Source organism: Ceratotherium simum, chromosome 26 (assembly GCF_057802395.1).
Source record: "Ceratotherium simum simum isolate JZ-2026a chromosome 26, ASM5780239v1, whole genome shotgun sequence".
NCBI classification, from domain to species: Eukaryota; Metazoa; Chordata; class Mammalia; order Perissodactyla; family Rhinocerotidae; genus Ceratotherium; species Ceratotherium simum.
Genome location: NC_141925.1, coordinates 34942676 through 34961334, shown reverse-complemented (window position 1 = coordinate 34961334; position 18659 = coordinate 34942676). Strand labels below are relative to the sequence as shown.

Here is an 18659-nt window from a genome sequence, read left to right as displayed (position 1 = left end):
GTGCAACTTCTACCAAAATCCCAGCAAGATTTTTTGTAAATATAGACAAGATTATTCTAAAATTTATATAGAAAGGCAAAGGCACTAGAACAGCGAGAACAATTTTGAAAAAAAACATTAAAATAAGAGGAATCGCTCTACTCTATGTTAAGACTTAACTATATAGCTATAGTAATCGAGACAGTATCCTGACAGACAAATAGAGCAATGAAACAGAAAGGAGAACCCAGAAATATAGAAATATGAGCAGCTGATTTTTGGCAAAGGCACAAAAGTAATTGAATAGAGGAAGGACAGTGTTTTTAACAGTTGGACTTTAAAAGGGAAAAGAAAATTAACCTCAACCTAACCCTCACGTCTATACAAAATTAACTCAAATGATTCACAGATTTAAATGTAAAATGTAAAACTACAAAAATTTTAGAAAAGTACATACAAAAAATTATTTGGAACCTAGGGCTTGGTGAAGAGTTCTTCGACTTGACTCCAACAGCATGATCCATAAATGGAAAAATTGATAAATGAGACCTCACAAAAATTTAAAACCTTTGATCTGCAAAAAAGTCTGTTAGGAGGATGAAAAGACAAGATACAAACTGTGAGAAAATATTTGCAATCCACATATCCAACAAAGGACTAGTACCTAGAATTTATAAAGAATTCTCAAAACTCAACAACAAAAACTTCAATTGGAAATGGGCAAATGATATAAAGAGATATATGAAGGGAACATATATATGGCAAATAAGCACATGAAAAGGTGTTCAACATCATTAGCCATCAGGGAAATGCAAACTAAAACCACAATGAGATACTACTATATACATATTAGGACAGCTAAAACAAAAAATAGTGACAAGACCAAATGCTGGTGAGAATGCAGAGAAACTGAATCACTCATACATTGCTGATGGAAATGTAAAATGATGTAGGCTCTCTGGAAAGCACTTTGGCAATTTCTTATAAAACTAAAAATACAGTTACCATATGATGCAATTGCACTCTTGGATATTTATCTCTGAAAAATTAAAGTTTATGTTTACACAAAAATCTGAACACAAATGTTCATCCCAGCTTTATTAGTAATAGCCAAAAACTGTAAACACCCCGGGCGTCCTTCAATGGGTGAATGATTAACATTCTACGGTACATCCACACCATGGAATATTACTTAGCAATAAAATGAATGAACTACTGAATCACACAACAACCTGGATGGACCTCATGGGAATTATGCTGAGGTCCAATCTCAAAACCAATATCTAAAGGCTACATACTGTATGATTCCATTTATATAACCTTCTTGAAATGACACAATTATAGAAATGGAGAACAGGTTAGTGGTCGCTAGGGGCACAGGAGATGAGGTGGAGTCAAGGTTGCTGAGAGTAGCTATAAAAGGGTAAGGAGGGCCCCTTGTGGTGATGGAACAATTCCGTATGTTGACGGTGGTAGGGATACATGAACCTACACGTGATAAAATTACGAAGATCTAAATACATGCACACACACATAACGAGTATAAGCAAAACTGGGGAGATCTGAAGAAGACTGGTGGGTTTTTATCACTGTCAATATCCTAGTTGTAATAATGAAGTACAGTTTTGCAAGATACCACCATTGTGGGAAATTGGGTAGAGGGTACATGGGATCTCTCTGTATTATTTCTTACAAGTGCATGTGACTCTACAATTATTTCAAAATAAAGGTTTCATTTTAAAAAGCTCTACTGTTCAAAATTCAATGGAAACCATAGATAAGGCAGCAAGAGAAAGCAGCATGATTGCAACCATTTTACAGATGTCACTCAGCACACATACACGTGGTGGTCATGACATAACAAACCCATTAGGAACTTACGGTCCCGTAAGAAAGTGCTTCCTTTTGTTCTGTATTCCCACAGTGGGTCTACCAAACAGGATCTTAGGGAAGGGGAGGGAAAGTGACTGGAAAAACCAGACAAATGATAATTTGGGTCATGGAGCAGGTGGAGTGAGACAGGGAGAACAGACTTCAGAGCTTTGGGCACAGAGGTTTCAGAAAATGCAGTACTGGTGACTACTTCTAGTCCATTTTTCAGTACTCCAATAGCTGTGTCCTAGAGCCTTAGGTTCCATGCAATGCAGAGTGTGAAAACTTCTGTCAGGAAGTGAGAATACGCATTTAATTCACTCCAGACATCCAGTGGCACTGGAGTTTTCAAGAAGCAACTCTAGACATTGCAAATGTTTGGCACACGCCTGCATGATCTAATAGAATTACTAGACATAGCCTCGGAAACTGCTGCTGGCCAAGAGCTACTGAGGAGTTAATAACAAAGACTTGCCTACTTAATGAAATACTCTCTTTGAGATTACTGATTTTTATTTAGTTTCCTTAAAGTTTAAGGTTTAGGATGATAATGAAATACTTCATCAGCATGCTAAATCTGCTGTATTCACCCACTACAATATTCTCCTTGAATTTAGGGGCCTTTACCCTCTGCTTTATGTAGGGTAAATCTATGCTGTTACATATCCTTCAAAGCAACAGCTTTTATGTTGAAACTTAGGTGGTAGAGGAGAGGAATATTTGCTGCCTATTACATTCACAGATGCTTAAATGAGAACAGTAAATGCAATTAAAAAGCTGGTTGTTAAACTAACAACCCAAAGAATAACTGGGACATTAGTGACCATCAGTATGGCAATCAAGAGTCTGGGATGGCACAAGGCTTTCGCCTCTTACTTGCTGTGTGACCCCAGACAAATTAATGCACTTCTGGTTTCCATGTGTGTGAACAGGAGGGATAATAGTAGTCCCTACCTTTTAGAGCTGTGAGGATTACAAAGGGAAAAGTAATGTAAATAACTTAAACCAGTAACTGATTCAAAGTAAGTGTTCAATAATCCTCCCTCCTTGCTTTGATAAGAAGTCATTCTATGACAATCATTGACCTGGAAGGAGGGAAACTACAACTTTGTTTTGCCACATTTTTTGTTTCCTTCAAGATAATTCCAAAGTTAGTTTTCTTGTCTTGTTTTGTTTTATGAGGTTACATATCATAACTAAGAACACAAAGTGGGGAGTCAGATTGCCTGGTTCAGATCCTAGCAACTCTTCCTAACAGCATTTCCTTGGTCTGTCTGCTACCTCACATCTCAGTAGTTCTGTCTCCTCATCTGTACAGTGAGGAGAAGGGTATTACCCATATCGTCGGGTTTTTGGGAGGGGAAATGACCAGAACAGTGCCTGCACACAGCAAGCACTATGTACGTGTTAGGTATCGCGGATTTTGTTTTGTGTTAAAATAAGCAATTGTAATAAAAATAATGGAAAATAAAAAAGAGAAAAAGTCTTATCATATTCTCACACTCTCAGGTCTCCTATCCCAGGAGCTCTCAGCACCACCCGCGACACTTTTTTTTTTTCAAACATCTTTCCAGGCTGCTCTTGTTCTCCTTCTCAGCAAAAATTTCAAAGCTTCTCCACTCACCGCCTAGTCAGCTCCCTGAAGCCAGTCCCAGAGCATAAGTGTCCACCTGCAGCCATGATTGGTCTCCTGACTCCACCCATGGGCCTCTCCAACCTTCTCTGCACATCGTCTCCACGCGCCATCCCTCCAGGCTATGCAGTCCGCTGCCTGTCCTCTTTTATCCTTAAGAAAGGACTCCCTGGATACCCTTTCTATTCTATTCTTATCCAAACTCCCCCAAAATGGATACACACTGTTTCTACTTCCTTTCTATCCCTGCACTCCTCTCATTTTTCCTACTAAGATTACTAACAGGCTCCTAATTTCCAAAACCAAACAGTGACTACTGGACCCCAATGCTCCATCTGATATTGTTACTTCTCTTTTGCGGCATTTAAATACAACCATCTTCCGGTATATTATTGTAGAGGCAATGCCATGGGCTCGCTCTAAGAAATAATCATTACTCATTCATATCCTTAATTCCTAAGTGTCTACATATAATAGGTCAATATACATTTGCTGTCTACTGAGAAAACTAATTCCAAAAAATTCATCAGAGGAACACAATTCCTAATTTCACCATTTATTAGTATTTCTAATAAAAACTGATAATAACCTAAAGCTATTCTTTACTGACCACTTACTAAAACTCAGGCACTATTCTAAGTGTTTCACATTATATTATTCCAGTTACTATTACAACAACCCTATTAAGTACGTACAGTTACTAGTATTAAGTAAGTATGATTACCTCCATTTAATAGATGAGAAAACTGAGGCAGGTGGAGAAGTGACTTGTCTGATAGAGCCAGGATAAAAATCAAGGCAGTCTGACTTCAGAGACCTCACTTGTACCTGCCATTCTGCTTATTTCCCAAGGCAAAAAAATAGGATAATACGCTTTGCAATTCATGGTAGCCAGATCATTTTCTTGGAATAAAAGAACTTCCTGAGGCATGAATTTAGAAAATGTTCAGACTGAGAAAAAAATGGATAGGTAGTTTGCTTATTTTATATTAACCAATGCAAATCAGACACTGACAAGATATATATAATCATATACAACAGGAATAATGTCCTCTATAAATTAATATGAGAATTTTGTACATAATTCAAGATGCCAATCTTCAAACATGATGTTTCTATTTGTCATTGCAAATCTTGGCCAAGTGGGCAGAAATGTCATCTCTTGGAAAAATGTCATTTTTAAATAAATGATACACTTATTAAAAACATGTTCTTATGAAGCAAATGATTAATTCTTTGCACTGTAATGTTGTTGCTACTCGGTTCTGTATTTCAGCAAAGATGATGAGCTAAGAAGAGAATAAATACTTTAAAACATGATCCAAGAAGTATTAATCCTCTTGGACCCAATGTTCCCCCCCATTTTAACAAATATGTAATAAAATGCCCACTTTACTCTTCTGAAATGAAATTCTTAGATCAAATAACCAGGCTTCACATAAAATTTCAAAAAAAATCAGTTTAACACCCTAACAGCGAGATAAAGGAGAAATAAAAGAAAACAATTTATAATGACCATGTATTTCAATATGTAAATGCTTAAGCCTGACTACACTGGAGGCATAATGAAGTTGTTAGAGGCTTGTGTTTTCTCATGATGAATACGTCTTGAAATGGAAATACAAGAAGGTTAAAAGCCATTCCATGTGAAAGTACAGGGAAATGAAAGAGTAGAGGTATAGGTGGACACCAGAACAAGAACTAGTGTCGAAGTGAAGAAAAAGAACAGACTACTATTGCACACAACAACAACACAGTTGGATCTCAGTTGGCACATCACAGCTGGCATAATATGCAAAAGAAGCCAGGCATAAAAGAGTATATTCTTTATGTTCCATTTATATGAGATTTGTAGGTATCAGAATAACAGTTAATTTTAGGAGGGGCAGTATTGATGGAAATATTTTATATACTGACTGGATGGTGTTTCCATGGGTGCATATATATGTACATTTCATTGACTGTGATATATTTATATGATGGAATATTATTTATTGATAAAAAGGAACAAACCACTGACAAACCAAATAACATGCACGAATCTCAAAAACAATTATGTTGAGTAAAATAAACCTTAGACAAAAAAATTACAAATTCTGTATGATTCCATTTATATGAAGTTCTAGTACAGGCTAAACCAGTGCTTCTCAAATTTTTTGGTCCCAGTATCCTCGTACAGTCTTAAAATTATAATTATTGAGAACTTCAAAAAGCTTTGATTTATGTCGTTGGATTTATTTCTATATATCACATTAAATTTTAAACCGAGACACTTAAAAATATTCATTAATTCATTAAAAATGGTAACAATAAACCTAACATATTAATGGATATAACATATTTTATGAAAAATAATTATGGTTCCCAAAACAAAAAAAAAAATAGTTAAAAGAATGCTACTGTTTTACATTTTTTAATATCTCTTTATTGTTTGGCTTAATAAAAGAGAGACGGATTCTCATATCTGCTTCCGCATTCAATTTACATATTAAAATACATATTCATTATAAATTACTTCCTTTTATTCCTCTTTTATATCAAAGCTAGGGCATTATATTGATTTTTTGAAATTATATGTGTAGGCTGGTTATTTTATCTATGAATTTCATTGCAGGAGAATAAAAGGGCATGATTAAATATTTGTTGCTAAAAAGGGGGGATATTTTGTCCAGTAGGATTGAGAATATTGCCTTATATCATGCTTTAAAGTATTTATTCTTTCCTTAGGTCATCATCTTCACTGAAATATGGAAGCTGGTGGCAATAACACTATAATGTAAAGAATTAATATAGAACTGGAAAACCCCACTGGACTCTCGCAAGAGAATGAGATGGAAAAGGGCAAACAGCGTCTAAGCAATATTATAAAAACAGTTTTGACCTCACAGTCCCCCTTCAAGGGTTTCAGGGTCACCCACGAATCCCAGACCAGGGCTAAACTAATCTATGATGAAAAAACTCCAGAACGGTGGTTTCCTCTGGGGTCGGGTCTGCTTTGACTGGGAAGGGGCCTGAGGGAGCTGTTCGGGGTGATAGTGATTTTCCATCACAATGGGGCTTGCTGTACACAGATGTATGCATTTGTAAAAATAAATCAAATGGTACATTTACTCTTTATGCATTTCATTGTATGCAAATTTTACCTTAAAAAAGTATACAAATATTGACCTCTAGTTAGTAATATGCATAGTGAAAAGTTTAGTGGTAGAGTGTACTGATGTCTGCAACTTCGAAATGCATCAAAGAATAAGACAGACTGGTGGAAAAATAGAGCGATGATGGCTATGAAGCAAATACAGCAAAATGTTAGTTGTAGAATCTAGGTGGTGGGTATAAGGGTATTCACTTTACAATTCTTTCTATGTTTGAAAATGTTCATAATAAAATGTTGAAAAAAAGTCATTGAGTTGTATATTTAAGATTTGAGTAATTTACTATATGTAAGTTATACCTCAATAAAAAATTTACTATTAAACAATTAAAAATACTAAGGTTAGGCTAAGTAATAATAGACTAGTCTTATTTGTAAATGATAAGAGAAAGAGGAAATAATATTTATTGAAATAAAGGTCCAAGACAAATTACACATTATTAAAGTGAAGAAAAAGAAATATATGACATTCTCAGGAATAATGAGGCTTATTTTTAAGTGCAGTGTCAAAATAATGTGCTACGCTGACACGGGAGAGGGTACAGACAGAGGATCCCAGAAAATGTACTTCATATCTCGAATCCCCATCACATGCCAAGGAATAGATCTGGGCTCTGATACTTAAGAAGGAAAGAACTGAGAGGTTATAACACAGGTAGGTTGTAGACTACTGGGGGTAGTATCAGAATAAGACTAAAAAACAGCAGGCAATACCTAAAATCAATAATTTAAATATGTAATTTTACAATGTATTTCATAAATCATATTACAAAAATAAAAAAATATTGAGGATGACAATAAATGACATTTTAAAAAACTTTTATTAATAAAGGTTCATGTTCCTCTACTAATTAAAAAACATTTTGTTCTAAGTCCATTACAATGAATTTCAAATTCCCTCTTTTATCTTTTTGAATGCTACAGCTACAAACGAAGATGGATACAGGTGTGTTGTACTAGCAGCACAGATACCACAAGGGCATTGCTGAAATGGCGGATGGCTCCTGGTAAAGTTCCCAACAAAACAAAGTACAATTTTCCCTCAATTTACTCAGTAATTGCATTTGTGGAAAATGTCAATGTATGTTAAAACACAGCAAAAATACTATGTGTTTATTTTAAAAATGGAATACTAGGATCAGATCATGACGAATAGGTCTGTTTGCTTTTTTTAACCTATGTAAACATCCAAGGGACATGTGAAAGACAAGTGAGAACGCAGAACCATTCTTCATGGTGCAGGACCATCCTGAGCATTACAGGTGGTCTAGCCTGGCTCCACCTGGCCATGATTGCCATCATTGGGACCACCAGAAATGCCCCTTCAAACTTCCAATACATCCCATAGGAAGCAGTACTACCTCTGCTAAAAACCCGTGATCTAAGGTGAAAAAAGGATTGTTTTAGGAACATTTAGATTTTAATATCAGAAATATATTCCCCAGGAGACGAAGTCAAGATGGCGGCATAGGCAGACTCTGAACTCACCTCCTCCCGCGAACACAGCCAATTTACAACTACTCATGGAAAAATTACCCCTGAGATAGAACTGAAAACTGGATAAGAGGAACTCCTGCAACAAAGCGCAATCCTAATTGAGGTAGAAGAGGCAGAAACTCCCTTCTGGAGAGGAAAAACGCCGGCTTGTGTGGTCGCAGCGCCTCACGGCCGCCCAGGAGCAGCCCAAAGGTATGCAGCCCTCCGTAGAGGAGTGGGGCCCTGAGCCGGGAAGCGCCCCTGCTGTGGGTATTTTGTGGACCCAGCACAATCGAGACGAGTGGCATAATATCTGACTTTGCCTGCTACTAAAACATTGGGGAGTACCCCCAGAAAAGCTGGTTCACAAAGAAATGAAAACCCGCTCTTAAAGGGCCCACACACAAACTCACCCGTTTCAGAAAGCAACCTAAAATCACCAGAAAGAAAGGTGTACAGTGCTTTGGTGAAAAGAGACTCACCTAACAGGCCGTGAGTGCATCTCGGTGAGAGGTGAGAGCTCTCCAGGGACTGGGACATTGGCAGCGGCCATTGTTGTGGCCTGGTGTGAGCGTGCTGACACAGACGCCATTGGAGTTCTCCCTGGGGCCTGCTGGCCTGGGGTCTGCCCCACCCACTAGAGCACCGATTTGGTCCAGCTCAGCCAGGGCAGGCAGCCGACCCTGGAGACTGGCCCCACCCAACAGCGGGCCCTCGGGCAACTTGTGGGCCTGCATAGATCGGTGACTGGATTCTCTGCAGCCTGGCAACTGAGCCAACTTCGGTGGGGCGGGGCATGCACAAGGAGCGGGTGGATAGTGTGGGGCGGTGGTAGAGTGTGTGGGGCTCCCGCTGTGCAGAGACTGGGTCCGCTTCAGGGGGTTGGGGCGCGCATACAGGGCAAGACTGTGTTGACTGTGTGTGTGGACCTGTGGGCGGCAGGGCTTGTCAGCTGCAGAAGACTTGTGCTTCTCAAAGACCCACATAGGGGGTTTGCCCCACCTTCCAAAGCCTGAAACAACTGGATGCTCCCATGCCTGAGGCCAGCCCCACACAGCTGCAATCCTCAGAGAGCTGACAAGAGACCTAAAGGCTGGAGGCTTATAGCAATTGTAAGGCCCTGAGCCTAACAACCTGCCACGCTGGGGGCCTACTCACTTAAAAGAAATACTGCAACACAAATGTGGTATTAGAACTTGCAGCCAACTGTGCTGGGGCTCCCCACACCTGATAAAGAGACTGAAAGGCCCACCACAACTACAAGCAGTTGAGCATTACAACAGCTGGCCAGGAGCATAACTTGGCCTCCCTGGGTGCCTACAGGGAGAGGAAACAGACCACAACAGAAGGACACACGTAGCCCGCATCGGGCTCACCCCTGGAACATTGAGAACTGAGGGAAGCACACTACAGGCCCCCCAAGACGTCACTTACATAAGGTCACCTATCCAAGAGCAGGAGACGTAGCTGATCTACCTAATACGTAGACACAAGCACAGGGAAAGAGGCAAAATGAGGAGGCAAAGGAATATATTCCAAGTAAGGGAACAGGACAAAACCCCAGAAAAGGAACTAAGTGAAACAGAAATGAGCAACCTACCTGACAGAGAGTTCAAACTAAGAGTGTTAAGGATGCTCACTGATCTGGGGAGAAGAATAGATGAACTCAGTGAGAATGTCAACAAAGAAATGGAAGATATAAAAAAGAACCAATCAGAAATGAAGAATACAATACTGGAAATGAGAAATTCACTACACGGACTCAAAATAAGAGTAGAGGCTACAGAAGAACGGATCTGCGAGCTGGACGAAAGACTAGAGGAAATTACCCAAGGTGAACAGGTAAAAGAGAAAAGAATTAAAAAGAGTGAGGACAGTCTAAGGGACCTTTGGGACAACATCAAGCGCACTAACATCTGTGTTATAGGTGTCCCGGAAGGAGCAGAGCGAGACAAAGGGGCAGAGAATCTATTTCAAGAAATAATAGATGAAAACTTCCCTAACCTAAGGAAGGAAACAGACATCCAGGTACAGGAATCACAGAGAGCCCCAAACAAGATAAACCCAAAGAGGCCCACACCAAGACACATCATAATCAAAATGTCCAAAATTAAAGATAAAGAGAGAATCCTAAAAGCCGCAAGAGAAAGTCAAGTTACATACAAAGGAAACCCCATAAGGCTATCAGCTGACTTCTCAGCAGAAACCTTACAGGCTAGAAGAGAGTGGCATGATACATTTAAAGTGCTAAAAGGAAAAAACTTACAGCCAAGAATACTCTACCTAGCAAGGTTATCATTCAAAATGGAAGGAGAGATCAAAAATTTCCCAGACAAGCAAAAATTAAAGGAGTTTGTCACCAAGAAACCAGTGCTACAAGAAATGTTAAAGGGACTGATTTAAGGGGAAAAGAGAAGACCACAAATAGGAAAAATTATCTATTTCCATGATAAGAGGGTAATGGATACAAATGCATAAAAAAGAGGTTAGATATGATATCAAAAACATAAAAGGAGGGAGGAGGGGAGTTAAAGAGTACAGCTTTCAGACAGGGGTCAAACTAAAGAGACCATCACTTCTGTATAGAAGAAGAAAGGAACAGAGAAGGACTACTAAATCATTGAGAAAAAAAAAGTTAAAAAATGGCAGTAAGTACATACTTATCAATAGCTACTTTAAATGTCAATGGATTAAATGCTCCAAGTAAAAGGCATAGGGTGGCTGACTGGATAAAAAAACAAGACCCATATATATGCTACATACAAGAGACACACTTCAGACCTAAAGACACTCACAAACTGAAAGTGAAGGGATGGAAAAAGATACTCCATGCAAATGGCAATGAAAAGAAAGCTGGGGTAGCAATACTCATATCAGACAAAATAGACTTTAAAACAAAAACTGTAAAAAGAGACAAATAAGGGCATTACATAGTGATCGAGGGAACAATCCAACAAGAGGATATAACACTTGTAAATATCTACGCACCCAATGTAGGTGCACCTAAATATATAAAGCAATTATTAACAGATATAAAAACAGAAATAGACAATAACACAATAATAGTAGGGGACTTTAACACTCCACTTACACCAACGGATAGATCATCCAAACAGAAGATCAATAAGGAAACATTGGCCTTAAATGACACACTAGAACAGATGGACCTAGTAGATATATACAGAGCATTCCATCCAAAAACCGAAGAATACACATTCTTTTCAAATGCACATGGAACATTCTCCAGGATGGATCACATATTAGCCCACAAAACAAGTCTCCATAAATGTAAGAAGATTGAAATAATACCAAGCATCTTTTCAGACCACAACGGTATGAAACTAGAAATCAACTATAGGAAGAAAATCAGAAAAGCCACAAATACGTGGAGATTAAACAAAATGCTACTGAACAACGACTGGGTCAATGAAGAAATCAAAGAAGAAATCAAAAAATACCTGGAGACAAATGAAAATGAAAATACGACATGCCAGAATTTATGGGATACAGCAAAAGTGGTTCTAAGAGGGACGTTTATAGCAATACAGGCCTATCTCAACAAACAAGAAAAGTCTCAAATAAACAGTCTAACAATGCACCTACAGGAACTGGAAAAAGAAGAACAAACAAAGCCCAAAATCAGTAGAAGAAGGGAAATAATAAAAATCAGAGCAGAAATAAATGAAATAGAGACCAAAAAAAATAGAAAAAATTAATAAAACCATGAGCTGATTCTTTGAAAAGATAAACAAAATTGACAACCCTTTAGCTAGATTCACCAAGAAAAAAAGAGAGAAGGCACAAATAAGTAAAATCAGAAATGAAAGAGGAGAAATTACAACAGACACCTCAGAAATACAAAAGATTATAAGGGAATACTATGAAAAGCCATATGCCAACCAATTCGACAATCTGGAAGAAATGGATAAATTCTTAGAATCATACAACCTTCCAAAACTGGATCAAGAAGAAGTAGAGAATTTGAATAGACCAATCACCAATAAGGAGATCGAAACAGTAATCAAAAACCTCCCCAAAAATAAAAGTCCAGGACCAGACGGCTTCCCTGGTGAATTCTACCAAACATTCAAAGAAGACTTAATACCTATCCTCTCAAACTCTTCCAAAAAATTGAGGAGGGGGGGAAGCTCCCTAACTCATTCTACGAAGCTGACATTACCCTGATACCAAAACCAGACAAGGACAACACAAAAAAAGAAAATTACAGGCCAATATCACTGATGAACACCGATGCAAAAATCCTCAACAAAATACTAGCAAATCGCATACAACAATACGTTAAAAAGATTATACACCATGATCAAGTGGGATTTATTCCAGGTATGCAGGGATGGTTCAACATTCGCAAATCAATAAACGTGATACACCACATTAATAAAATGAAGAATAAAAATCACATGATCATCTCAATAGATGCAGAGAAAGCATTTGACAAGATACAGCATCCATTTATGATAAAAACTCTGAATAAAATGGGTATAGAAGGAAAGTACCTCAACATAATAAAGGCCATATATGACAAACCCACAGCTAATATCATCCTCAATGGTGAAAAACTGAAAGCTATCCCTCTAAGAACAGGAACCAGACAAGGATGCCCACTCCCACCACTCCTATTTAACATAGTACTGGAAGTCCTAGCCAGAGCAATCAGGCAAGAAAAAGAAATAAAAGGGATCCAAATTGGAAAGGAAGAAGTGAAACTCTCACTATTTGCAGATGACATGATTTTATATATAGAAAACCCTAAAGAATTCACCAGAAAACTTTTAGAAGTAATAAACGAATATGGTCAAGCTGCAGGATACAAAATCAACATACAAAAATCAGTTGCATTTCTATACACTAACAATGAAGTAGCAGAAAGAGAAATTAAGAATACCATCCCATTTACAATTGCAACAAAAAGAATAAAATACCTAGGAATAAACTTAACCAAAGAGGTGAAAGAGCTGTACACCAAAAACTATAAAACACTGCTGAAAGAAATTGAAGAAGACACAAAGAAATGGAAAGATATTCCGTGCTCTTGGATTGGAAGAATTAACATAGTTAAGATGTCCATACTTCCTAAAGCAATCTATAGATTCAATGCAATCCCTATCAAAGTTCCAACAACATTTTTCACAGAAATAGAACAAAGAATCCTAAAATGTATATGAAACAACAAAAGACCCCGAATAGCTAAAGGAATCCTGAGAAAAAAGAACAAAGCTGGAGGTATCACACTCCCTGATTTCAAAATATACTACAAAGCTATAGTAACCAAAACAGCATGATACTGGCACAAAAACAGACACACAGATCAATGGAATGGAATTGAAAGCCCAGAAATAAACCCATACATCTATGGACAGCTAATCTTTGACAAAGGAGCCAAGAACATACAATGGAGAAAAGAAAGTCTCTTCAACAAATGGTGTTGGGAAAACTGGATAGCCACATGCAAAAAAATGAAAGTAGACTTACACCATACACAAAAATTAACTCCAAATGGATTAAAGACTTGAATGTAAGACCTGAAACTATGAAACTTCTAGAAGAAAACATAGGCAGTACGCTCTTCGACATCGGTCTTAGCAACATATTTTCAAGCACCATGTCTGACTGGGCAAGAGAAACAATAGAAAAAATAAACAAATGGGACTACATCAAACTAAAAAGCTTCTGCACAGCAAGGGAAACCATCAACAAAACGAAAAAACAAGCTAACAATTGGGAGAAGATATTTGCAAACCATACAGCTGATAAGGGCTTAATCTCCAAAATATATAAAGAACTCACGCATCTCAACAACAAAAAAAACTAACAACCCAATTAAAAAATGGGCAAAAGACCTGAATAGACATTTCTCCAAAGAAGATATACAGATGGCCAACAGACACATGAAAAGATGTTCAAAATCATTAACTATCAGGGAAATGCAAATCAAAACTACAATGAGATATCACCTCACGCCCATCAGAATGGCTATAATTAACAAGACAGGAAACAACATGTGTTGGAGAGGATGTGGAGAGATGGGAACTCTCTCATACACTGCTGGTGGGAGTGCAAACTGGTGCAGCCACTATGGAAAACAGTATGGAGATTCCTCAAAAAATCAAGGATAGAACTACCATATGATCCAGCTATTCCACTGCTGGGTATTTATCCAAAGAACTTGAAAACACCAATGCGTAAAGATACATGCACCCTTGTGTTCATTGCAGTGTTATTCACAATAGCCAAGACTTGGAAGAATGGATAAAGAAGCTGTGGTATATATACACAATGGAATACTACTCAGCCTTAAGAAACGATGAAATCCAGCCATTTGTGACAACATGGATGGACATTGAGGGTATTATGCAAAGTAAATAAGTCAGAGGGAGAAGATCAAAGACCATATGATTTCCTTCATTAAGTAGTAGATAATAACAACAATAAACAAACACATAGAAACAGAGATTGGATTGGTGGTTACCAGAGGGGAAGGGGGAGGGAGGAGGGCAAAAGGGATAATTCGGCACATGTGTGTGGTGATGGGTTGTAATTAGTATTTGGGTGGTGAACATGATGTAATCTATGCAGAAATAGAAGTATAATGATGTACACCTGAAATTTATACAATGTTATAAACCAATGTTACTGCAATAAACAGAAAATTAAAAAAAAAAAGAAATGTATTCCCCAAAATAGCATTAGAAGGCTATCACATGTTCATTCCTAAACCATTCAATCAATAAAAATATCTTCAATCTCTTTAAACAATAATGTGGCTAAGTTGTGGTTAAAACAACACAAGCCTACAAAGATATACTCAGGTACACAGTCATCTGCTGATATTTTGTGACTAGAGTTTGCTACAAAGAAGCATTTCAAATAGCAGCTAAAGACTTGTCAATATGGCTAAAGACTTGTCATATGGAAACAATATCTGCTAGCCTGCTGAGGGCTGTATTTAAACCCCTGAGCTAGAAGTGAAAAGCTCCACATTCTGCTATTCAAAAATCTCAACACAGACAAAAACTTCATACTTGTTCTTTTTTTTTTTTTTTTTTGGTGAGGAAGATCAGCCCTGAGCTAACATCCGTGCTAATCCTTCTCTTTTTGCTGAGGAAGACCGGCTCTGAGCTAACATCTATTGCCAATCCTCCTTTTTTTCCCCCAAAGCCCCAGTAGATAGTTGTATGTCATAGTTGCACATCCTTCTAGTTGCTGTATGTGGGACGCGGCCTCAGCATGCCCTGAGAAGCGGTGCGTTGGTGTGTGCCTGGGATCCAAACCCGGGCCGCCAGTAGCAGAGCGTGCGCACTTAACCGCTAAGCCACGGGGCCGGCCCCATACTTGTTCTTAAATACTATTCTTACGATTTTTGTTATCAATTTTCAGATTATTCAGCCTCAGTGTTCCAGTCCTGCATGATTTCATAACTTAATGTTTCTATTTCCATCTGTTACTCAGCCACTGCAGATCTTGTCTATTTTCACCCTAATCAATTCTGTATCATCAAAACTCCTGGGTCTTCCCACGTCCTTCCACTTGTCCTCAGCATCCTACATATTTTCTGCCTTTGCCTCCTCCTGTTTCTCTCTTTCTCTTTTTTTTTCATGATCCCTGTACAATGATTAGGCCTATTTTTTTTAAGGCATGAAAAGATGAAATGGCCCATGAATTCATTTGTTTAGATGAGTTGCCACCAAATAACTAAATAGATCGATGAGTATGGATCAAAAGAAAAATGTGCTTGATCCAAAGAATAATCACTGGATTTTTCAAAGAAATTGAGGGGGAAGATCAGTCAACTTTAAAAAGCTATATGCGACTTGGCAATCAAAAAGCTCACTAAGGAAAGGTGCTGTTCATTCCAGGTTCTAGATAAACATACATTTTGCACTTACATAAAAATTAAACATATAACATCCGACCCACTCCTAGGTATCTACCCAGCTGAACTGAAAATGTAAGTTCATGAAAGATTGTGCAGGCAAATGATTATAACGGCTTTATTCGTAATCACTCCAACAACCAAAATATCCTTCAACAGACAAATGGATAAACAAATTGTGATACATTCAGACAATGGAATACCACTCAGCATTGAAAGGAATGAACTGTTGATTCACACAACAGCATGAATAAATTTTAAATGCATTTTGCTAGGCAAAAGACCCAAAGATCTCATTTATATGACATACTGAAAAAGGCAAAACTGTATGATTAGAAACAGATCAGTGGTTGCTGGGGCCGGAGGGAAGGACTGACCACAAAGGGAACTCACGAGGGGTTTTTTGGGTGATGGAGCTGTTCTGTATGGTACAGTAGTGATGGATATACAACTCTGTGCTTCTGTGAATCCCATAGAAAGGTACATCAAAGAGTGAAGTTTACTGTTTGCAGACTAAAAACAAACAAGAATCAGCCAGGATACTGAGAGATCCCAGGATGGGATGCAGACTGTGATAAATGAATAATTAATGAATGAAGTACACATGTATGACATAACCTCACCGAAGGGCGCGGGGAAATGGAGCTGACTTAAATAGCTTTGAAAAACAGTGTTTTGCCTGGTTATTGTGAGGCTAAAGAATAAAGGGGCTATACATAAAGATTGTTTAGTTGGTAAATTTGTTTCTCACTGGGTAATGACTTAGCAATTCTGAAACTAGTGTACATGTATGCTAGGGTTAAATAAGTAAATAAATTGCAGATAATGGAGTTAGGTTTCTCACTGTCAGAGAAATAAACTACAAATAAGAAATGGAGAAAAGTGGAACGAACTCATGGCCCTGGATTAGAGTCAGAAATACCTGTATGAATTCATGGTTATTTTAAAATTTATACAGATAGATAAATACAGAAAAAATATAGACTTGTGTGTATATATGGGTTAGAATACATGTTTACATTCCCCAGCTCTGTCCACTGATAACCTAGAAGTAGTGACAATCCAGAAACAACAAGCACACCCAGCACCCAGATCCTAGTTTCTAATCCCATTTTCCAAAAAACAAATCAGGGATCCTTAAAGAAATAGCTGATTCTGGGGCTTGTGCAGGTAGTATACAAAATGAGCCTGGAGCATCTCATCTGTCTGGTGCCAGAGAGATAGGAAGTGCTAAGAAAAAATCAAACAGACACAGGAGCCAACCTGAAAAATCTCCCAAGACCAAAGTTGGACCAATTAACTCCCAAGTTAATTTTCTACAAATTAAAAATAGACTATAACCCAAGTAATAACACAAATATTCATGCCTCCATAATGATATGATAAATGATTGACTAAATAAATAAATAGGTAGAAGGGACAGATCTTCGTTACAGAAGAATTACAAATAATAAATGTAGAAGGAATGAGGGAAACAGAGCATCACCATAATAACTGCTGCCAGCAAGATCCACTGACGAATGCTAAAATTGGGGGTAGAGAGTTTAAGGAGAAACATATATTTGCATAGCCTCAAAGTATCTCCCCCAGAATATTTATTGATTACTGTGGTGGTTTTAACATATGCCCACACAGTATTTGATATACTTCCCTCCAGGAGCAAAGCTTAATTCTCCTCCTCCAGAGTGTGGGCTGGACCTAAGTGACTTGCTTCTAAGGAACTGTGGTATAATGGGAAATACATATCTGGTCTTTGTCTGGCTTCTTAGCATAGAGCTCATAAAACTCTTGGAACTTCCTAAGTGATAAGGGTAACAGGAGCATCTTTTGTTGAGGTAACTCTTGGCAGGCTCCTATATAGCCTCAGGATGGGGGCCAGTGGCCAAAAAGACCAAGTCTTGATCAGAAGCTTGGAACTTTCAGCTCTGCTCCCCCAACTTCTGGGGAAAGGAAAGGGACTGGAGACTGAGTTGTTCACCAATGTCCAATGATTTAATCAATCATGGCTACATAATGAAACTTCCATAAAAACCCCTAAAAAGGGGGTTTGAAGAGCTTCTGGATTGGCGAACATATGTAAGTGCTGGGAAGATGGTGTGCCTGAAGAGGGCCTGGAAGATCAGCACCCTGACTTCCCTCCAGGCCTTCACTCCAAACTCTGCCTTGTGTATCTCTTCCCTTTGGCTGTTCTGAGTTGCATCCTTTATAACAGTAAGTAAAGTGCTTTCCTGGGCTCTGTGAGTCATTCTAGTGAATTATCAAATCTTGGGGAGCAGGGAGGGAGGTGGTCACGAGAACCCTTGAATTTGCAGTAGGTTGGACAGAAATGTGAGTAGCCTGGGCACCCCATTTGCAGCTGGTGGCTGAAGTAGGGACAGTCTTGTGGGACTGAGCTCTTAACTTGTGGTTACTCTGGGAGTTGGTGTCAGAAGTGAATTGAATTGTTAGACACCAGTTGGTGTCAGAGAATTGGAGAAGCGGTGTGGAAAATCATCACATATTTGGTTGATATGAGAAAAACAATCTTCCAGGAACAGAGTATGGAAAAAAATTAGGAATGTACCATGGAGAAACCTGTCAAAGACCCCTTCACCAAGCAATCAAGGTTTGCTTCACCAGGAATAAGTCATGTTGATATCATGTACCCCCAGATACAA

General features: G+C 38.3%; 1 protein-coding gene across 2 annotated transcripts in view; it reads right to left on the bottom strand.

Annotated features, from left to right (window-relative positions):
- Positions 1–18659, bottom strand: part of SDK1 (sidekick cell adhesion molecule 1) — a 917991-nt gene that overhangs the window by 417519 nt on the left and 481813 nt on the right. The window contains exon 1 of one of the 2 annotated variants that reach the window (XM_087417497.1): positions 8594–8737. The exons of the other annotated variant lie outside the window; for it this stretch is intronic. Within the exon in view, the coding sequence (XP_087273623.1) occupies positions 8594–8703 (110 nt within the window). The 5' untranslated portion in view covers positions 8704–8737. Of the gene's footprint in view, positions 1–8593; positions 8738–18659 lie in introns of those variants that run through there. 2 annotated transcript variants of the gene reach the window in all.